General features: G+C 41.6%; 2 protein-coding genes and 1 long non-coding RNA gene across 10 annotated transcripts in view; 2 read left to right on the forward strand and 1 right to left on the reverse strand.

Annotated features, from left to right (window-relative positions):
- alg2 (ALG2 alpha-1,3/1,6-mannosyltransferase) overlaps positions 1-23602 on the reverse strand; it is a 97715-nt gene that overhangs the window by 20519 nt on the left and 53594 nt on the right. For 7 of the 8 annotated variants that reach the window (XR_013630100.1, XR_013630098.1, XR_013630099.1 and 4 more), the window contains 4 exons: positions 9223-9296; positions 1422-1593; positions 1213-1350; positions 951-1118 (listed from right to left, as the gene is read on the reverse strand). Coding sequence is in view for 5 of the 8 variants with exons in the window: in XM_078797718.1 (XP_078653844.1) it covers positions 951-1118; positions 1213-1350; positions 1422-1592 (477 nt within the window). In the remaining 3 variants the exon portion in view is untranslated. Of the gene's footprint in view, positions 1-950; positions 1119-1212; positions 1351-1421; positions 1594-1752; positions 1884-9222; positions 9297-23602 lie in introns of those variants that run through there. The other variant, XM_058084483.2, reaches the window with a different exon arrangement.
- Positions 2174-6334, forward strand: sec61b (SEC61 translocon subunit beta). The gene is made up of 4 exons (XM_058084503.2): positions 2174-2334; positions 2696-2793; positions 4004-4108; positions 5965-6334. The coding sequence occupies exons 1-4, from the start codon at positions 2332-2334 to the stop codon at positions 6050-6052; spliced, it is 294 nt and encodes a 97-aa protein (XP_057940486.1). The 5' UTR covers positions 2174-2331; the 3' UTR covers positions 6053-6334.
- On the forward strand, positions 10106-23174 carry LOC144901944 (uncharacterized). The gene is made up of 3 exons (XR_013630142.1): positions 10106-10131; positions 10215-10289; positions 20699-23174. It is a non-coding gene; the product is annotated as an uncharacterized LOC144901944 (long non-coding RNA).

The raw sequence follows: 23602 nt of genomic DNA on the forward strand, positions 1-23602 counted from the left end.
TGTATTCTTTGGAAATTAGTGCCGATTTATCAATTTTTGCTGTTTTAAAAAAAAAAAAATCTTTACAATGTGCTGCAAATGGCCCCCGGACCGCACTTTGGACACCCCTGCCCTGGATGGACCAAATCAATATGAGCTAAACACAAAGAGTTAAAACACAAAAACACAAAGATAATATGTCGTCTTTCACGGATGACTAAGAAAATAAAAACAATCAAGAAAGTTAATTAATCATCAATTCATTGATTAATTGTTACGGCTCTAACACACACCCTAAGAGGATTAGCCAGTAAAAAACAGGAAGATTAAATATTTTCACATTTTTTTTTAGTTCTTACAAGGAAATAGGAAAGGAGAAAAGAAAATTCCAGAAAGTCTGTTCCTAGCATTCTGTGTTGGAATAAAGGAAAGCACCATAGAGTCCGAGTCCAATTATTTCCTGCACACGAATTGATGGAATCCGAGTCACGTCATCGTCGCCAGTCATTTCACACACGTATGGTGCGTTCAAGGACTGTTAAACAGCTGAAGAGAGAAATCTCAACCCTTTTTTTTAATTGCATAAAGGCATATAAACATGTAATATTGTAGTATTATTACAGAAATTCATTCATTCATTTTCTACCGCTTATCCTTATGAGGGTCGCGGCTGTGCTGGAGCCTATCCCAGCTGTCATATAGACAAACAACCATTCACACTCACATTCATACTTATGGACAATTTGGAGTCGCTAATTAACCTAGCATGTTTTTGGAATGTGGGAGGAAACCGGAATACCCGGAGAAAACCCACGCATGCACGGGGAGAACATGCAAACTCCCAAAAAAAAAACAGCCGAGGGTGGAATTGAACTCGTGTATGTGAGGTCTGCACGCTAACCACTCGACCATCATGCAGTCTCATTTTGCAATCTATTGGAGACACATCCAAACCTCACCCCTCTACATACCAAATCAGCCATGCCGGTGGTGCGTTCCTCCAGGAAGTCGATGGGAGCACGGTACATCTTCTTCAGCATCGACTTCCTTTGAGTGAGTAGCTGGTCCGGAAAGTGACAGTAGAATAAAACCTTCTTCCTACGACGGGACAGTCTCAGTACCGGAATACACGCCGACACCTAGGATGGAATTGAGAGTACATAAGTATACTGTAGTATACAGTAGTTGGCATTAACGTACATACGGAGCTTATCCACATTTGTAACAACTCACTTGATCACAGAAGATGACATCGTACTCCACGCCACTCAGGAAAACCAAATAGAGCGCCACGTAGATCATGCGTAGGTAAGCACACAGGGCATGGAGGTAACCAAAAACATTGGTGGGCAGCCAGTCACCCACACACACCTGTCAGAAGAAATTGAGGGATAATTTACGCGTGGAAAAAAATAGCAAGGGACACAGCGCATTGGTCTTACCACAGGTAGGTCTGGGTCAAGGGTCTCAGAGAAACAGTGGTTCGGGTCATAGTGGGCAGTCCAGATTTGGACATTACATCCTTGAGACTTTAGAGCGACAGCAGCGTCAACAACCAGGCGCTCCGCTCCACCTATACCAAGGTCTGGATGCAGAAAAACCACCTGTACCATCCTGTACATACCACATACATATACACACATGGAGATGAAATGTCCATTCAAATCAATCACATTACATTACAACTTAGCCGTTCTCAAAACTAAAAAACGCGTACAATAGAGATATCAACGAAGGCACATTTACACGTTATTTTCATACATTTTTGTTTACCTTCTCTGATATCTTATCCAAGTTGAGACCAGTGATGTGACTCGTTTCGGTGGGCTCTCGCCAAACCTGCTGTCATGAAACTATACGCGACGCCGCCATAGTGGCTCTAAATTCACTCTCGCGATAAAGCGCGACGGACTTCCTGCTTGCGCCAAAATGGCGCCAGTTTCCCCATTGAGAACCACACGTCTCATAGAAGACACGTCACCCAGAACGGCATAGAGGTTCGTTATTTTTGCCGACTAACAAAAACAAATACTTGATGATTTTTATCAAATATACGACCATCTATATTTTTTAAAAGCAATATATATTAGTAAAATATTAACTAAATCTCATTTGGTGTGGTTTGCATTTAATAATTTGGTATCGAACTGGAGTTATTTACAGGCATCGTTTTGGCCACCTATACAGGTCCGAAGTTTTTGCAGTCGTGTCCTTTTTTCGACTAGCGTCAGCTTTGCTGGTCCCTTCTCAAGTTTTGAGCACTCCATTCACTACTGCCATCCCATCATTTGACGTGGACATTATCGGGAGAGGTGCTCAGGGATTCATCTCGCTTCAAACAAATAAAACAACATGGTAAGACCCGCAGCCTTCATCTGCATCTTTTCTTCTGAGACAAATCGACGTGCTTTTAAATACACATTTTCTTTTGCTATCTGTTAGCCTGCTAGCATTAGCTCAACATATGTATACGTGGCTTTACCCACTAGAAATTAAGGCACTTATAACTTCCATAAAACACAAGATTAAATAATTTAATGTGCATCATGCATATGTCTGAGACTTTATGTTAATATAAAATAGCAATTTATAGTATAGTTCTGTTCAGTTTAGCTTGAAATACTAGCAAGTTGACGAGTCATCTCTTAGCTGTAGGGATGTATATTAGTAAATAATTGTATACTGATATTAGATTTAATTTGCGTTTTTTCCACAGCCTGGACCAGCTGCAAGTGCAACCAACGTTGGGGCTTCTAGCCGTTCCCCCAGTAAGACAGTGGCCCCCAGGGCAGCAGGATCCACAGTCCGGCAGAGGTACACAGCCTTTCAAACTAACATGTCCACAGAGCTTCAATTTGGACTTTTAAACAGCTTAGAAGTCTGCACAAAAGTAGCAATAAGGTCAACTCGGGTGAGAATAAATGCACAATTAAGCAGATGTTATAAAATGAGGCCAGCGGATGCATATGAAACTATAAAATAACATAGATTCCATCAGACAAATCATGTCAAAGCGATTATTTACCTGCACAAACACCGATTCCCAGACAATCATAATTGACCCCTCCCCCTATGATTTGATCATACCATGATTGCTTTTAAACAGCCTCGTTCTGGCTACGTTTAGATTAAAATGCCAGATAGATGTTTCACTAGGGGGATAATCGGTGCCCAATCAAAAAGGTTCGCTGTGAAGTCATTATCAAGCATCTTCATTAACATCTTTTTAATCTGGTCAAATGACGCCCCATCATCACAGGCTGTAGCCGGTGCTCCACTGACGAGACGGAGCGTAATGATGTACATGATTTGTCATCACAAAATTCATCGATTCTTTTTGAACGTACATAATGCTTACGGCTGAAATGAGCCGTGATTTTACAAGGATAAAGTCAAAATATTAAGATAAAATATGAGAGTAAAGTAACATGAAGAAAAATTTTAAGTCAAAATATGAGAACCAAAACAAAGATTGCAGTTGTACGTTTTGGAAAATTAGGTTAGGGGGAAAAAAATATTACAAGAATAAGAATATATTGAAGTAAAGCCTGAATTATGAGAAGAAAATTTACAAGAGGAAATTTTAAATAGTTTTGGAAAATTAAAAAAAACAGAAATGAAAAAAACGGCACTAATTTTATGAGAATAAATTCAAAATATTAAGAGAAAAAAGTTGCAATTTTATTAGAATAAACTTCATGAGAGTAATATGATGAGACGGTTTTTCAGTTTTTTTTTCCTAGATTTATTCTTGTAAAATTACTGTGATCTGACTAGTATCCCACTTTTTCTCCCATAGTAGAACAAATTTATTCTCAACACACAAGTATCATTTTTATATGATTATTCTCATAGGTGCGAAGTATTGCCAATTTGTTTTTGAATTTTTATTTTTTTGTAATCTTTAATATAATATAATATAATATATATAATATAATATATATATTATTAATGTAATATTACGACTCAAAACTAAAATTTAAAGTTTTCTCAGTCTACATATACTTGTCCGTGTGTTGCACAGGAAAGCAACCAGCAGCGGTACCCGTAGTGGCGCCAGGACCACCGGGTCTGCTGGTACCGGTGGAATGTGGCGCTTCTACACCGAGGACTCGCCGGGACTCAAAGTGTAAGTATCGTAACAATCTGCAGCCACACTTGTTCATAGGTAAATATGAACAAAAACGTATGAACGTAGCATGAAACCGAGATATGTTCACGTGTGGAAACTTTGCATAAAAGTCCCATAACTTCCTGTTCCTACATCAAGCCATCCTGCCCATTATTAAAGAAAGCATCCCATCCCCTGGTCGCAGGCGGACGCGGTTGATCGATGGCGCTGTGCTGCTTATCGAGTGCGTGTCTCCTGGCGTCGAAGGAGGGCACACTCCCCGCACGCCGCTGTATATCGAGTGCGCGTTTGTTCCCCGCGTTAGACGGCGCTCGCAAAGCTTCATTAAAGGAGCCACTCTGAAAGGTCAACTCAATTACAGCCTTCTGACAGGCGGGGAAGGGAGGAGACGGTTGGCATGGCGATGCTGTTGCGTAGCGATGCACCCCCAACCCCTCCACCCCATTTCCCCCTCCTTCAGGGATGAGAGCCCCTCCTTGTGTCAGTTGCTCATCAATAAAATGAGCCACTCCACAAAGCCCTCGGACTTGAAAGCTAACGAGAAACCATTTCAAACTTCTTACTTTTGTTTGTACACTCCGAGGCGTTGTTTATTCGGCTTGAATCGCGGTTAAAGGTCGGCCATTTTTTGTGTTGAATGGTAAGAGAAGCTCATCATCGGGATAAACGAGGGGAGGGGCGGCTAGCGCCTAGGGTGCCTCACAAGTCGTAATTAATTAATCGCACGGCGAACATGAACTCCATAATATTGCCGTGTGCATGCGTGTTTGTTTTGCTCGTCGCTCACCTCCGAACAGGCGGGGGGAGAGTTCACTCTGTGCATTGGCTTCAGTACCATGTCGGAGTGAGGCCTTTTTTTTTGCCAATCATACAGTCTCGCTGGGCGGAGGCGGGGCCCCTGGCATACACACAGAGTGCAAAAGAGTGTACTGTAGTAGAAATTCATTCATTCATTTTCTACCGCTTTTTCCTGATGCTGGAGCCTATCCCAGCTGTCTTGGGGTGAGAGGCGGGGTACACCCTGGACTGGTGGCCAGCCAATCACAGGGCACATATAGTCAAACAACCATTCACACTCATATTCATACCTATGGACAATTTGGAGTCGCTAATTAACCTAGCATGTTTTTGGAATGTGGGAGGAAACCGGAGTAATTAATCAATCAATTTGTTAACTTCATCATTATTATTATAGCATGAAAGAGCAACATGAAACATGCACACAATGACTTCCTGTTCAGTGCAAAGTAAGCGTCAATATAAAAGCATGACAGGATTAACCTGCATTCTGCCACAGCAACTAAGTACCATGCATCCATTTTCTGTACCGCTGGAGCCTATCCCAGCTGTCTTGGGGGCGAGAGAGGCGGGGTACACCCCGGACTGGTGGCCAGCCAATCACAGGGCACATATAGACAAACAACCATTCACACTCACATTCATACCTACGGACAATTTGGAGTCGCTAATTAACCTAGCATGTTTTTGGAATGTGGGAGGAAAACCGGAGTACCCGGAAGAAAACCCACGCATGCACGGGGAGAACATGCAAACTCCACACTCGGGTCTCCTAGCTGGGAGGTCTGCGCGCTAACCACTAGACCACCGCGCAGCCCCATATTTTTCATACAGTCTTGTCAACTAAGTGTCACTAATCTTGTCATATTACTATCTTTTACAATTGGACAAAAAAACAAGACATTTACAAGAAAGTCCCGCCCTCTCTTACGCCCGTCAAACGACCTCCAAAGCTGGACAATTGTTGACGGCGGCTTTTACACGCAATGTGAACGCAACTTCTGTGTAAAAAAAGGATTATTATGGTTTATGACTCTTAATATGTCTTGGAACAGCGGGCCGGTGCCGGTGCTGGTGATGAGCCTGCTCTTCATCGCCTCCGTCTTCATGCTTCACATCTGGGGTAAATACACCCGCTCTTAACCCCCACCCCCCACCCCCGCACCTGATGACGACCGCCTCGGACCAGGACCAAACCGCAGACCCCCCATCATCTCCTTCCACGACTACAAAGCATGTAAAAACTTTTTGGATTTAAAGTAAGACATTTTCAACGCTCACGTTATCGTCCATGTTTGTCATCGGCTGCCGATCAAAGCCGGGACGTTATTTCTCCTTGCAGCCTGAATACTTTTTTCTTTTTTGTTAAAAGTATTTGTACAAAATGTGATTTTTATTGTACAATAAAAACAAAACAAAAATCAATTGTGATGTCATTTTGTAAGTAATAACAATTTAGGCTAATTTAGCTAAGCTAAACACTGAAAGAATGATTAAGCAAAGTAGAATTCAGCACTTGAATGCATCTCAGCACTTTCATTTAAAAAGTAAAAAACATCCCAAGGGGCGGCACGGCGGTCTAGTGGTTAGCGCGCAGACCTCACAGCTAGGAGACCAGGGTTCAAATCCACGGCATGCATGGGTTTTCTCCGGGTACTCCGGTTTCCTCCCACATTCCAAAAACATGCTAGGTTAATTAGCGACTCCAAATTGTCCATAGGTATGAATGTGAGTGTGAATGGTTGTTTGTCTATATGTGCCCTGTGATTGGCTGGCCACCAGTCCAGGGTGGCCGAAAGACAGCTGGGATAGGCTCCAGCACCCCCGCGACCCTCGTGAGGAAAAGCGGTAGAAAATGAATGAATGAAAACATCCCAAGTAAAATACATACACTATTTACTCATAGAGGTTGGTACTGCTTGTCTCCTGAGGGGGGCGCTGCAGACTACTCTTTTCAACTATTACCATTTGCGTCCATTGACTTGTGTCAATACTATATAGTAGTAACTGAGGCTAATAACTAGCCATGATTGTAAAAGCGTCTTTATAATCAATGACTACAAAAGAATTAGCAGTTTTCCTACACTTAGGAGAACCTGAAGGTAACATTACATACATGAGCGGCTGCCATGTTTTTGTATTGTAAACCAAGTTTGGGCCCAACTTGCATCGCCAGGTTAGCAGAATGTTGAATATGAAACCACCAGCTGTCACCGAGTGTGTGTGTGTGTGTGTGAGTGTGTGTGTGTGTGAGTGTGTGTGAGTGAGTGTGTGTGTTGAAGAGAGAGCTTGTTGGTTGTGTTAAACGTAGCATTTGGGCCCTGTTCATTAATTCATTTTGTTGCTATGGCTCTGCCTTCCCAGAGGCCCCCGGTGTTCGTGGCAAACTCGGGCGCTATCCTACCGCTCCCTCTCGTCCCTGTCCTGCCCCCCCTCCCCACACACACACACACAGTGAACTCCATGGCCCAATGCACGGTGGCACAACACGGCACCGAGCCAGAATAATTCAACATAACAATTAAATATGGAGGAGCTGCGGCTAAGCTGTCCCTCAGTGCCGGGGGGGGGGGGGCTGCAGGCGGGGCCCGCCCAGGGGGCTGACGACCTGACGTTGTAAACTCTCATTTGACATCGTCAACGCAATTCTTCATCGGTGTTTATCAAATATAGAAAAGTAGAATATTGAACTGACAGCAGCACGTGGCACCGGTCCGATTAATTTAAAGTCAGATTAACTCAATTTAGTTGTTGTTGTTGTTTTTTTTTTTACTAAATAAGACATCTGACTTGCAAGTCATGTTTCCAGTTTTGATGTTTAAAAGTTGAAATACTTGGCGGGACAGACTCAAACGCTTGGTGTGCCGCATGTAGCCCCCGGGCCGAAGTTTGCTCACCCCTGCTTCGGGTCATACTGATGAAATTGTAATATCAGAAGTGAATATTTTCTTGAAAAAAATGGCACCTTAAAGGTTAATAATGAAACGTGTTAATGGGAGCCTCCATCATAACGCCAGGCCCCCCAGTTTGAAAAGCACTGGTAGGAAACCTATGGCCCGGGAGCCAGATGTGGTTCTTTTGATGACTGCATCTGGCTCGCAGTCATTTCTGACTAGATAATACAGAAAGTATTTATTTTGATTTGTTTTCACTGACGGGCTGCATGGCGGTTGAGTGGTTAGCATGCAGACCTCACAGTTAGGAGACCGGGGTTCAATTCCACCCTCGGCCATCTCTGTGTGGAGTACTCCGGTTTCCTCCCACATTACAAAAAAAACATGCTAGGTTAATTAGCGACTCCAAATTGTCCATAGGTATGAATGTGAGTGTGAATGGTTGTTTGTCTATATGTGCCCTGTGATTGGCTGGCCACCAGTCCAGGGTGTACCCCGCCTCTCGCTCAAAGACAGCTGGGATAGGCTCCAGCACCCTCTGCGACCCTCGTGAGGATAAGCAGTAGAAAATGAATGAATGAATGTCTTATTTATGATTACATCTACTATATTGGGTCATAGAAATGTCAAGGTGACTATAGGGGTGTTATTTCATGTCTGGAGGGCTCTGACAATGTGAAAAAAATATATCTAGAATATCGTAAACAAGATTTGTGTGGGGAAAAAATAAGGTAACTTTACAAAAAAATGTATTAATTAATTAGCCGAGTAGTTAGCGCGCAGGCCTCACAGCTAGGAGACCCGAGTTCAATTCCACCCTCGGCCATCTCTGTGTGGAGTTTGCACGTACTCCCTGTGCATGCGTGGGTTTTCTCCGGGTACTCCGGTTTCCTCCCACATTCCAAAAAAACATGCTAGGTTAATTAGCGACTCCAAATTGTCCATAGGTATGAATGTGAGTGTGAATGGTTGTTTGTCTATTTGTGCCCTGTGATTGGCTGGCCACCAGTCCGCCTCTCGCCCAAAGACTGGGATAGCTGGGATAGGCTCCAGCACCCCCGCGACCCTCGTAAGGATAAGCGGTAGAAAATGAATGAATTGTTTTGTATGTCTAAAAGCTAACTTTTCTACTCCAACTGTTTTTAAATCAGAGAAATTGTTTTGTGTATTAGTTATTAATATACCAGTCGGACCTGTTTTTACTGGATTATAATTTGAGCCTAGGATTAATGGTGTTGATGACACAACATGGAAGGAGTCGTGTAGCTGCATTGCTTCTAACATGCTTTAGGATTCCCTGGCTGGCCCATCGCCAATCAATTCTAGCCGCCCGTCCGTTCCACGCTTTACCGACCGTGTGATCGGCTCAAAAGTCAACACGGTACGTGAGATGTGTGCACGCATGACAGGCGAGCTTACCTAAAGAAGGCGTGTTCCCGCTCAAGGAGGTGCGGAAGGATGGACGGGACTCCAAATCTGGAGCTTGTGTTTACCTGCAGGGAGGAATATTTATGGTCATGAGTGTGGAAGTGTGTGGGCGTGGGATTGGTGAGTGACACCGTGCAAAACAACAAAACATGTCATACGCAGACCAGTTGAAAAATTGCAGGAATTTATATTTAAGGAGGTTGGAACATAAAAGAAATGGGAGTGCCGCAAAAAATGTGCAGAGTCAGCAATTCGTTGGAAACAAGTGAGTGAACGTTCAAGACCCCCAAGACCCCAGGAAATAAAAATACATGTTCAAGAATGGACCCAGCAATTTGGATTTAGATCAGGGTGACACGCAGGATGGTCCAAAACACCATCCTGGTCCACATCTGAGGGCCGTCTTCAGTCACGGGGGTGCCCCCTGCTAATCAGCCACAAAGCCAGTAGCCATTTGACGCCCCTGCGCAACCTGAAATTCATTCATTCATTCATTTTCTACCGCTTTTTTCCTCACGAGGGTCGCGGGGGGGTGCCGGAGCCTATCCCAGCTGTCTTCGGGCGAAAGGCGGGGGTACCAGCCAATCACAGGGCACATATAGACAAACAACCATTCACACTCACATTCATACCTATGGACAATTTGGAGTCGCTAATTAACCTAGCATGTTTTTGGAATGTGGGAGGAAACCGGAGTACCCGGAGAAAACCCACGCATGCACGGGGGAGAACATGCAAACTCCACACAGAGATGGCCGAGGGTGGAATCGAACCCTGATCCTCCTAGCTGTGTGAGGTCTGCGCGCTAACCACTCAAACACCGTGCCGCCCCACATGAAGTTCAATTGAAGGAAAAATCCACTGCGCCGTGTGGAAAACATCTCATGTGGGACCATCAAGGTTCTATTTTATAAAACTTTCAATGTCCCGTTGTTTGGTGCGCTCGTACAATTCCGAAGATGTTTTTGTTCTTTGTCTCGTAGATGCCGTCTGGTAGTCATTGGACTCGGCATCGGATCGTCCCGTGTCTTGACTGACAGCCAATACTTCAGCTCAAGGTTGGTTGACTTTTTTTTGTTCCATAACCCTCAGGTTGAAAGAGAGAAAGCTGTCTCGCCTTTGCCATCAAGAGGTCGTAAAAACATGAATGCCACTTGTGGTGCTGCATGGTTTTGTACCATACTCCACATATTCGTCATCAAATCTGCAGAATTAGCTGGCTGACTATTTGATGAAAGGAGGACAGCTGGCATTGGCTACGGCCATCTGCATCCTGGTGGAAAATGGATGGATGATTATGAATAAAGTTTTTATATTTTGAATGTCATTTTGGTAATGTTACTTCAAAATGTAAAACATGCCTATGACTATCCCAGCTGTCTTCGGGCTGTGAGGTCTGCACAGTAACCACTTGACCACCGTGCAGCCCTTACTTAAAAACATCAATAATATAAACAAGAGGTGTTGTGAGACTAGCAAGGCTAGTTTTTGGTGTTAGCTGCTACAATAACAATATCACTGTAGATTGTTTAACTCAATCGCGACCATTTAAATGATTTTTTTTTGGGGAAAAAAAATGTCTGTTAGGTATGTTATGTTAGGTATCATGCATTGTTAGCTAGCTTATACTAACTCTAAAACTAAATATGTAGTCATGTGTCACATAAGGGTTCTGAATGATGGCGGAAAATAATGGCCGGTTTTCCTTTAAGGCAGGGGTCTCAAATACATGGCCCGCGGGTCATATGTGGCCCCGCCTCCCGGCACGGCCCACTCTGCTGTGTTTGTTCCCACTCAGCTTGTACAGCTTGTACCTGAAATTTTGCATCGTTTAACACAGGGGTCTCAAACACGCAGCCCGCGGGCCAAATGTGTCCCGCAGGACACTAGTTTAAGGCCCCCGCCTTGATATGAAAGTTTAATGATAAAGTTTGATATGGATGCTGTATGGTATCATGTACCCAGAAAAAATTATTACGTTTGATTAATGTTCATGTTAAAGGTTAAATAACTGTTAATAGTTATCCTCTCTATCCGTGTGGAAGTGGTAAGTTTTTGGCTATTTTGAGTTCAAAGGAAATAACTTGAAGGCTATCGTTTAGGTCGCTAGCTCTCTAGTTTGCGAGTTAGCATGTTTCAAGACCCTGCAGTTGCGCAATATGTTGTAAATAAAAAGAGTATAAATGTGACTATAGTCGTGTTTTGTCATGTCTACAGGGCTCTAATAATGCTTTGTTCATTTTAATATGAAAAAAATAATTTGTCTACCCACCAACTATATGTGGTTTCTTAAGTTTTTATTATTATTATTATTATTATATTTATTTATTACTGATTGATTGATTTTCTTTATTCTTGATTTGTTTATTTATTTTTCATCTTATTTTGTGTAGAAAAATAAAAAGTAAGATATTTGAGAACAGTGGAATGTTTTATCAGAGCTTTTATTGTAGAAAATTGGAACAAAAGCAAAGTTTATTCATTTTTCTGTTTTTAATAAATGCGTTTTTTTTTTTGGTTTTTTTTGTAAAACCTGATGCGGCCCAGCCTCGCCCAGACCCTAGCTCCAGTGGCCCCCAAGTAAATCGAGTTTGAGACCCCTGCTTTAAGGTTATGTTTACTTTCACTGAAGGTGTGATTCTTGACGTGACTGTCCCCAAAGACACGATGCGACAGCGAGATCAACCACCAACCACCTTCTTGTTTTGACATGAGTTGTTTCTAAACCCAAGAAAATTGCAAGTGACAACTAAATTTCTGAGCAAAACATTGAAAAGCTGACCTGGTGATGACTGAAAATGAAAATATTAAAAGAATAAATACATAAAAGATGATTGTACATGAAGAGGTTGCTATTTTTATGTCCGTGCCCCCAGCAGTTAGTTGGTATGGTCGCCACAGTCAACTGCTAAAAGGTGAGAGCTTGTTCGCTGTAAAATAATCTGACTCCAGTTTTATGCCATCCAGAGCCTCGGTCATGTGTGCTCTGTGTGGGTCAGGTGTGTGTATATGTGTGTGTGTGTGTGTGTGTGTGTGTGTGTCCAGAATGCCGAGCCTTCCTAGACTTGGATCCTTCCTGAGATAAAAATAAATAAGAGAGCATCTCACCCTGGTATAAGGTAATTCAAATACACACATCACATTGTAGCGTTAGAAACAAGGGTGTTGATTTGCCAGAATAATAATAATAATAATAATAATAATAATAATAATAATACTCCCCAGTGTGGAATTATGATACGTTATATATGTAGATATAAATCTAGTTTCACATTTCGGAAATGTCAGCGTGTCTAAAGCGTCACATCCTGTCATAGATATGACCTTCTGTGCTATCAAATTCACAACAAACGCAATATTGCTCATTTCCATCAAAGTCATTTGACGATGAACAATGTTGGGAGTAAAATAATCCCTCATTTATCACAGTTAATTGGTTCCAGACCCGAGTGTGATAAGTGAATTTCAGTGAAGTACGATTAGAGCATAAAAAAATCTATTTATGGGTTTTACCATTATTAGAGGGCGGCACGGTGGTCTAGTGGTTAGCGCACAGACCTCACAGCTAGGAGACCAGGGTTCAATTCATCCCCCTCGGCCATCTCTGTGTGGAGTTTGCATGTTCTCCGGGTACTACGGTGTCCACTCCGGTGTCCTCCAAAAACATGCTAGGTTTAGCAATTAGCGACTCCAAATTGTCCATAGGTATGAATGTGAGTGTGAATGGTTGTTTGTCTATATGTGCCCTGTGATTGGCTGGCCACCAGTCCAGGGTGTACCCCGCCTCTCGCCCCAAGACAGCTGGGATAGGCTCCAGCACCCCCGCGAACCTCGTGAGGAAAAAGCGGTAGCAAATGAATGAATGGATGACCATTATTAATATCCAGAAGGGGCTGCACGGTGGTCGAGTGGTTAGTGTGTATGCCTCACAGCTAGGAGACCCGAGTTCGATTCCACTTTCGGCCATCTCATCTCTGTGTGGAGTTTGCATGTTCTCCCCGTGCATGTGTGGGTTTTCTCCGGGTACTCCGGTTTCCTCCCACATTCCAAAAACATGCTAGGTTAATTAGCGACTCCAAATTGTCCATAGGTATGAATGTGAGTGTGAATGGTTGTTTGTCTATATGTGCCCTGTGATTGGCTGGCCACCAGTCCAGGATGGACCCCGCCTCTCGCCGGAAGACAGCTGGGATAGGCTCCAGCATTGGAATGAGATATATTTAATTAGCTCCATGGCAACCAAATGGTTAGCGCGCTGGCCTCACAGCTAGGAGAACCGAGTTCGATTCCACTCTCGGCCATCTCTGTGTGGAGTTTGCACACAGTTTCTGGGATAGGCTCCAGCACCTCCTGCGACCCTTGTGAGGTTACGCGGTAGAAAATGAATGAATGAATGAGTATCCAGAAGTATTCCATTATCTGGATCAGTCCTCATACATATGTACATACGTACATACGTACATACGTACATACATACTACACACATACATAAATTTTGGATGTAACACTGTTTACATCCTTTCTATAAACTGCGCCAAAAAACTCCTGTACAATAACAATAACTGTGCAATAAACCGTGCAATAAACCTGTGTACATAGCAGTAGATAGTGTATATAACTTATTGATTTGTATTACCTTGACAATCACAATGACAATAAAGAATCACATAGGACATATGAATAGTGTAAAGATCTTCTCTGGGGGGGGGCACTGGATTTCACGGAGCGGTACCACAAAATAGTAACCCAGCTGTACAAAATAATGCTGATCACCACGAGAGAACAATGAATCCAACGCACCCAGCTGAGTAAGATCTCCCCACTCGGTCCACACACACATTCGACGCCGTGACCTTTTGCCTCACACATGCGTGGTGTCGCCTCCCACCGGCGTCGGGGGGCCACGTCACGCCCGGTGATGCCCGTGTGACTGCCAAAGTATGCGTCGACAACTGGGCTGTGATGCTTATGACCTGTCGGGTGGCGAGGGAGGGGGGCACGGACACATGTGGCCCAGCGACGCCTCTGTGCCAAAGTGGTTCAGGTGTCAGCCTTGTGCTTTCTAATATTAAAGACACCTGGCCCGGATGCAAGTGTGCGCCCGAGGGTTTGTAAGTGTATTTTTAGCGGACTATATTTTCCACTCCTTCTGCAGCCCCCACGGGGTGAGTGACAAAGAGTGGAGAAGCAACTTGGGGGGGCTTTGGATTATCACCTGGCTGCTTAACATATATTCATGGAACACTCATTCATTCATTTTCTACCGCTTATCCTCACCAGGGTCGCGGAGGGTGCTGGAGCCTATCCCAGCTGTCTTAGGTACCCTGGACTGGTGGCCAGCCAATCACAGGGCACATATAGACAAACAACCATTCACACTCACATTCATACCTATAGACAATTTGGAGTCGGCAATTAGCTTAGCACGTTTTTTTTTACCATTATTAGAGCCCTCTAAGCATGAAATAACACCCCTATAGTCAACTTTACACTCCTATATATTACCTGATATAGTAGACATTCATTCCTCATTCTACCGCTTATCCTCACAAGGGTACAAAGGTGGTGCTGGAGCCTATCCCAGCTGTCTTGGGTACACCCTGGACTGGTGGCCAGCCAATCACAGGGCACATATAGACAAACAACCATTTACACTCACATTCATACCTATAGACAATTTGGAGTCGGCAATTAGCTTAGCATGTTTTTTTTTACCATTATTAGAGCCCTCTAAGCATGAAATAACATCCCTATAGTCAACTTTACACTCCTATATATTACCTGATATAGTAGACATTCATTCCTCATTCTACCGCTAATCATCACAAGGGTACAAAGGTGGTGCTGGAGCCTATCCCAGCTGTCTTGGGTACACCCTGGACTGGTGGCCAGGCAGCCAATCACAGGGCACATATAGACAAACAACCATTTACACTCACATTCATACCTATGGACAATTTGGAGTCGCTAATTAGCTTTGCACGTTTTTTTAAGATCATTAGAGCTCTCTAGGCATGAAATAACACCCCTATAGTCAACTTTACACTCCTATATATTACCTGATATAGTAGACATTCATTCCTCATTCTACCGCTAATCATCACAAGGGTACAAGAGTGGTGCTGGAGCCTATCCCAGCTGTCTCGGGGCGAGAGGCGGGGTACACCCCGACTACACCCTTGTAGTTCTTCCCTGAGATCATATTTCTCCTCTCTTGTAGAGAAGTACTGGGTGACATTTTTAGCTAATTGGTTATTTTTATTTAATATTTTTAAAATAATTAAAATTAATAATTATAATTCAAAATAATTTTATTTATTTAATATATAATTATTTTGTATTATTATTTTATTTAATAATATTTAAAATAATTAAAATATATTTAAAAATAATTGTATATAACACAACATAACATAATATAATAATATATTTTAGTAATATTATACATTATATTAATAAAATATTATATTATTATTGTTTTTTTATAATTTTATTTAATAATACTTAAAATAATTAAAATATATTTTAAAATAATTGTATATAATATAATAATAAAATAATATAAATAATATATATTGTATATATATAATACATATTATATAATATAAATAATAAAAATAATAAAAATATAATATAATATATAAAATTTTTATAATAATAAAATATAATAAAAATAATAATAATAATATTATATAATAATATATTTTATTTTATAAAGCCTTATGCATTATTTTAACTGTTTGAATATTAACTCTATCAGCAAGTTTAAGTATTTGTGATTTTAGAAATAAAGTTGTTTTTTGAAAAATGGCCGAACACGAGGCTGTTTTTTTTTTTGAGTAGTGGCAAAGGTCAGGCGGAGCTAACCAGGTAAGGAACCAACCCAGGTAAGGAAGACCAGGACGGCCCCTAACTGATCCTAATTTACAACCGTATGAGGACAAAACCGATTTGATCCACTTCCAAGCTAAAATGACTTAAAAGAGAAGCCGTCAGTGAGTCACCGGGCAAGTTGTTTTCCACGGCGCTAATCGTGTTAGTCATCGGCGTTGTCATCCAGCGAGCACGCTGTCTTTGTAACGACGTGCAGCAGAATGCAACACGCAGTCAATATTCTTTCATCTCCGTCCAATAACCTCCAAATATGTTGCAGGTCCACCAGCATCTCCCAAGCCTGCTGATTTGCATACAGTGGAAGAAGGCTTGTTTGCTAGTTGCATGTCATGTGAGCGTGTCCTGTTCTGAGTAATGTTCATTCCTTCTTCATAGCTGGGGCGTGTCTACACTACTACATTTCACCACTATTCATATTCATATACTAGTCATATTCAAATATCTTGCATACGTTTCTACCATGCATTATTTCTGTATAATATTGTGATGATAATAATATTATTTTGGTGACTGCTTAGTGACTGCAGAGTTATGTACGATTTCATAAGGGGGGGGGGGGGGGGTTACTGGGGTTTAAGTGTGGGAATGCCGACAAGCATGTCAAAGCTCTTTGATGGCAGAAGGGATAATAACTACATAATGACAAGGCGGTCCCCAAGCCATAATCCCCCTATGACTTCAGGGGTGTCTTGTTATGCTGGTGTATGGGAGGGGGGGGTGGGGGGGGGTGTTTGTCTCTGCATTTTTGACAGCTACCTTTTGTCAAATGTTCACCACTCAGCAAAATTGTCATTATTATTATTATTATTATAGAGCATTGACATATAACAAGCCGATTTATTTATTCTCCTTATTCTTATTATTTAAGCCCTTTGAGGCTCTTATAAATAAACTTGACTATTTTATGGAAGTCCATTTCCACCACTGAAAAAAAAAGTTATCCCAATGGTGAGTCAGAGTTATGAGATTCATTCATTCGTTCAATCATTTTCGACCATTTTCTATCCTCACGAGGGTCGCAGATAATTATGAGAAAAAAAGTCGAAATTATAAGATAAGAAAGTCAAAATTACAAGAAAAAAAGTCATAATTATGAGATAAAAAAGTGAAAATTGTGAGATAAAAGTCATAATTATGAGATAAAGTCATAATTATGAGATAGAAAAGTGAAAATTGTGAGATAAAAGTCATAATTATTAGATTAAAAGTCATAATTATTAGATAAAAAGTCTAAATTATGAGATAAAGTCAGAATTATGAGACAAGAAAGTGAAAATTGTGAGATAAAAGTCGTAATTATGAGCTAAAAAGTCTAAATTATGAGACAGAAAGTCATAATTATTAGATTAAAAAGTCAAAATTATGAGATAAAAAGTCATAATTATGAGATAAGTCTAAATTATGAGATAAAAAGTCATAATTATGAGATAAAAAGTCATAATTATGAGATAAGTCATAATTATTAGATAAAAAGTCAAAATTATGAGATCAAAAGTGAAAATATTAAGATAAAAGTCATAATTATGAGATAAAAAAGTGACAACTGTGAGATAAAAGTCATAATTATGAGCTAAAAAGTCATAATTATGAGAAAAAGTCATAATTATGAGATAAAAGTGGAATTTGAGATAAAAGTCATAATTATGAGATAAAAAAATCTAAATTATGAAATAAAAAGTCAGAATTATGACATAAAAAAGTAAAAATATTGAGATAAAAGTCATAATTATGAGATAAAAAAGTGAAAATTGTGAGATAAAAGTCGTAATAATGAGATAAAAAAGTGAAAATATTAAGATAAAAGTCATAATTATGAGATAAAAAAAGTGAAAACTGTGAGATAAAAGTCATAATTATGAGCTAAAAAGTCATAATTATGAGATAAATGTGGAATTTGAGATAAAATTATGAGATAAAAAATCTAAATTATGAAATAAAAAGTCAGAATTATGAGATAAAAGTCATATTTATGAGCTAAAAAGTCATAATTATGAGCTAAAAAGCCAAAATAATGAGACAAAAAGTCATCATTACTGGGCTGCACGGCGGTCCAGTGGTTGGCGCGCAGACCTCACAGCTAGGAGAACCGAGTTCAATCCTACCCTCGGCCATCTCTGTGCGCTCACCACTCCTCCACCGTGCAGCCTAAAAGCCAACATACATTCTAGTAGTATACCAATTTCCAATTCCCAATGCAATGTTCCCAATCCCAAATTGTAACAATGCACTTTCCCTGATGTAACGCAAGGTAGTCAGGCTTTCTTGTGCACACACTCGCTTGTTTAAGTAGGAGAAAGGAAACAAGCACCTCCTCCAACCCCCCCACTCGATGCTCACCAGTTGCTTGCATGGATGAGTGGATGTTAGCAAAGTCAGGTAAAGCAAATCCAAAATCTACAGGGAGATTTAAAAAAAAAAATGCCGACTGGCAGATTTTTCTCACATAGATTTGCCACGGTGAATGACTGATGAGGAGGGACAGGCCGGGAATAAAAGTGTGTGTGTGTGTGTGTGTGTGTGTGTGTGTATTAGCCTAATTCATAATGGAGAAGCCCAGAAAGACAAGCGATCACAGGAGCTTTATGTGTTCATTCATTTATGAGGGCGTTTCATATTGATGACTCTTTAGTGAGTCAGTGATTTGTAGGCACCCACCAGTGACTTTTGATTCCACGTCAAGTTGTTGTGAGAACGCGGCAAATGACCTTTTCCCGTTTTTTTTTTTGTTTTTTTTTTCGTACGACATGATTTCACAGTCACACTGTTTTCGCCGGCGTGAGTCACAAGATTTTCGAGGTTACGCACAAATATGTGCAAGTGTGCGGGCCGGCCCGTGTGGAAAGCTGGATCCACGGCGTAAGATCAATGCCTAGCTTGGGTTCGGGTGGATGCAGGATAGCCTGACGCCCTCGACTTCTTCTTTGTTTTTCTGGGAAAATGATTTCCCTTCGGTTCCACATTTGCAGTACCGAGCTGTGAACGTGAGAATGTCCACCTCAAGGGGGTGACAGCCGGAGTGTGAGGCCGGCACCCGAGGTCTTGATGGACAGGGTGGTACAGCACCCCCCCCCCCCCCCCCCAAGGTGATAGGATAGAATTCGGAAGTGTGAAATTGTACAATGTTTGGTGCAGATGCAGCCGATGCTGACCCGCACACAACAAAAGTTCCTCCTGCACTAGAAATGCTACATTGTTTCTATAGGTCCATAGGTTATAGGTTTCTATGGGAGGGGGGGGGGGGGGGGCGTAACTCAAACTCAAACTTATATGACTCCCACAAAGACAGGATGACTGCAACAGGGGGCGGAGCTGATCGGCGTTTTAAAGCAAGTATCAGCCGATGTCAATACCGTCCTTTTTTTAAACTGATATCGGCCGATACCGATCAGTAGCCGATGGATCGGAGTATCCCTAATTTAACGCATTATGCCAGTGATTCCCAAAGTGTGGGCCGCGGCCCCCTAATGGGCTGTGGTGGTACTTCAGGTGGGCCATTAGAGGTCATTAAAAATATGATTCTTTTTAGGAAATATTATTTTTAAAACTATTTTTATTGTAAAATATTTATTGCATTTTATTATTTTTGGGCTTCCTTTAGCCCCCTGCTTTCATTTCAATACTGAATCGTTATAATAGTGATAATGATAATGATAAAAATAAAAATAGAAATAAATAAATAAATAAAAATAAAAAACTATTTTTATTGTCAAATATTTATTGCATTTTTTTTGGGGGGGCTTCCTTTATCCCCCTGCTTTCATTTCAATACTGAATCTTTATAATAATAATAATGATAATGATAATGATAATGATAATGATAATGATAAAAATAAAAATAAAAATAAAAATAAAAATAAAAATAAAAATAAAAATAAAAATAAAAATAAAAATAAAAATAAAAATAAAAATAAAAATAAAAATAAAAAACAAAAAACTATTTTTATTGTAAAATATTTATTGCATTTTATTATTTTGGGGCTTCCTTTATCCCCCTGCTTTCATTTCAATACTGAATCTTTATAATAATGATAAAAATAAAAATAAAAATAAAAATAAAAATAAAAATAAAAATAAAAATAAAAATAAAAATAAAAATAAAAATAAAAATAAAAATAAAAATAAAAAACAAAAAACTATTTTTATTGTAAAATATTTATTGCATTTTATTATTTTGGGGCTTCCTTTATCCCCCTGCTTTCATTTCAATACTGAATCTTTATAATAATGATAAAAATAAAAATAAAAATAAAAATAAAAATAAAAATAAAAATAAAAATAAAAATAAAAATAAAAATAAAAATAAAAATAAAAATAAAAATAAAAATAAAAATAAAAATAAAAATAAAAATAAATTGTCTCGCAAACATCCCCACATATTCTCCAATGGATTTCAATGAAGGGAACACTCCAAAAGAGTGACTGTCATAATTGATATAGATTTCTAATAAATGTATTATACATAAACATGAATCAACACATTTGAAACGAAGAAGAACGAACAATCCAGTCCTGCAAGTCTTATGTCCACTTTTCACCCACACACACATCATGCATATTTATATTCTTCCACCAGGAAAACGTGACTGGTGCGCTGGGAGCTGCACTGACGAGGAAGGAGAGACTATCCATGCGTGCTGCTTGATGCCGCCCTGATTCATCAAATATGACTTCTTTAGTTAGCAAGCACTACAACCTCCACATTGCAGGCACCGCCATACTGTGTGTACAATTACATTCACCAAAGCAATGTGCTGTTTAGGGACCGTGGACAATATCGTAGCCATGGAATGGTGAAAAAAAAAAAAAAGCCTCTTGTGTGGGTGGACCATCAACAACAAAATGGACAAAAGCATCTCCTCCCACTGTGCTAAAACTGAAGACTCGTTGTCAAAGCTTTGTCATTTTGCAGGAATAACAGATATGGAAAGTTTGCAGTCCGTCCATCTGTGGGATTGAACTCAGGTCTTCTAGCTGTGAGGCCTGCGCGCTAACCACTCAACCGCTGTGCCGCCTGAATGAGGGATTTGAATGAGTAAATAAACCCCTCATAAGCACGGCAGTCAAAAGTGTGTGTGTGTGGTGTTCGGGGGTGTCGCCTACGCCCCCGCCCTTGACCGCCACCCAACACACATTGCACCGGACCCTTATGCTTGCCCCCGTAGGTGGTGGGTCTACAAGGGGGGAGATCCCGTGTGGCTTCTTCGGGCTCCACGGGTGAAGGCCCGACCACCAGGCGCTCACCTGCGAGCCCCTCTCCCCCCGGGCCTGGCTCCAGGGTGAGGCCCCGGTATCCCACATCCGGGCCAGGTACGTTTTCTCCTCTTGTTCTTGCTCATATGGGTCTTCTGAATCAGTCTTGGTCTGTCCCGTCACCTCGGACCTGGTTGCCTTGGGAGACCCCTACGAGGGGCATATAGCCCCAGACCCCTCAAACCCCTCCACCACGATAAGGTGGTGATTCACGGAGAGGTGTGGCCAACCACAATGGAGGCGTGTACGCCGTGGAGTGGAGTGGCCGGGCGTCAGGACCGAACTGCTCTGAACCCTGAAGTGGCGCTGTTTGTTGGGTCTGTCACGGCTCAAGAGATGGGTAGAGACGCTTGTACGCACCCAGTGTGCGGGGGCGGCGGCATTGGCGGCGGCATTGGCGGCGACACACACCGCCACGCCGCCACTCAGGTGTATGTTTACTCAACAGGGGTGTTAATGTCAGATGTTTATTCTCGCTTGTGTCCGAAGCGGAGCGTGTCTAACCTCACCTTTTTGCTTTGCCAGCATCTCTTTTTGCTGTCTCCAAACACGGAATATTATGGGATGCCTCGGCTGAGGCTTTCTATTGTCATGTCTATACTGTAGTGGGCGGTGTGAAAGCGTCACCGAGGCTTCCTGTGTTGCGATGCTGCGCACATACGATTACGACTTTAGAGACCTCATATGACGACACGCAGAAAGAGAACAACATTATTATTTTTTTATGCTGAGGGCGTCCCTCGTTCCGTCTTTATAGCCGCTTTCCCAGCACTCCCTCGGGAGTCTTTCCCAGCTGCCACAATTCCTTACGGTCCCAAACCACATGTGACCATCACGATGACCCGTGCACTCTCATCGCCGGCTAAGGCCTTCACGTACAGTACTGTGCAGCAACACTAGCCAAAATGCACACCCGCCCCCCCCCACTGGGATGCCACAGCCTTAAGGTGTCACACACTAATGTCTCCCCGTGGAAGAAGTAGTTCCCAGGGCCTCAAGTTGTACTAGTTGTACTACTCAGGCTTGATTCGGGAGTACTTTTTAAACCTTGATATGTTTGTTTTAAGCGGCACGGCAAGTCGAGTGGTTAGCGCGGAGGCCTCACAGCTAGGACGACCAGGGTTCAATTCCACCCTCGGTCGTCTCTGTGTGGAGTTTGCATGTTATCCCCTGTGCATGCGTGGGTTTTCTCCGGGTACTCCGGTTTCCTCCCACATTCCAAAAACATGCTAGGTTAATTAGCGACTCCAAATTGTCCATAGGTATGAATGTGAGTGTGAATGGTTGTTTGTCTATATGTGCCCTGTGATTGGCTGGCCACCAGTCCAGGGTGTAGGTCCCGCCTCTCGCCCGAAGACAGCTGGGATAGGCTCCAGCACCCCCGAGACCCTCGTGAGGATAAGCGGTAGAAAATGAATGAATGAGTTCTCCTCCTATTTTGTGTGGAAGTGGTAACTTTTTGGCTTCTTATTTTGTCTTTCCCCACCCTCGGCCATCTCTGTGTGGAGTTTGCATGTTCTCCGCCGTGCATGCGTGGGTTTTCTCCGGGTACTCCGGTTTCCTCCCACATTCCAAAAACATGCTAGGTTAATTAGCGACTCCAAATTGTCCATAGGTATGAATGTGAGTGTGAATGGTTGTTTGTCTATATGTGCCCTGTGATTGGCTGGCCACCAGTCCAGGGTGTAGGTCCCGCCTCTCGCCCGAAGACAGCTGGGATAGGCTCCAGCACCCCCCACGACCCTCGTGAGGAATGTTGAAGTTGTAATTTTTTTTACTTTTGGTTATAATATGGTAATGGTAATGGTAATGGTAATGGTTTTATTTCATTTGAACATGCATCAGATTACAATTGAGTGCATCCCATAATCAGTTCAAATGTCCAAAAGGAGTAGGAAGAAGCAAAGCTTATTAAATCCTACCCCTCCATCTGGTACTTTTACAATCAGTAAAAGTTACATTTGTTCACTTCCTGCTTTCCTAATATGGTTAAAGTTTTTTTTTTTTTTTTTTTTAATTTTTGTCACGTACCGAAGTATGAGGTGATATGACCATACAATATAGTACCATACAATAGTAATAGTACAGGAATATGGTCAAAATACTATGGAATAAAGACTTAACTACAAGAAGGATGTTGGGAAAAAAAACAAAAAAATAATAAAGTCAAACTATCAAAGAGAAAAAAGGCGCCAACAAAAGAAGTCTAATGGCCCTTTCATCCTTT

The sequence above is a fragment of the Doryrhamphus excisus genome, linkage group LG17 (assembly GCF_037039965.1).
Source record: "Doryrhamphus excisus strain RoL-2023G ecotype Guam linkage group LG17, RoL_Dexc_Guam_v1.1, whole genome shotgun sequence".
NCBI classification, from domain to species: Eukaryota; Metazoa; Chordata; class Actinopteri; order Syngnathiformes; family Syngnathidae; genus Doryrhamphus; species Doryrhamphus excisus.

Bases quoted from the DNA above. Each gene is read 5' to 3' on its own strand.
- sec61b (XM_058084503.2), top strand. The intron at 2,794-4,003 runs GTACACAGCCTT...TGTGTTGCACAG, and splicing joins GGATCCACAGTCCGGCAGAG to GAAAGCAACCAGCAGCGGTA. The intron at 4,109-5,964 runs GTAAGTATCGTA...GTCTTGGAACAG, and splicing joins GACTCGCCGGGACTCAAAGT to CGGGCCGGTGCCGGTGCTGG.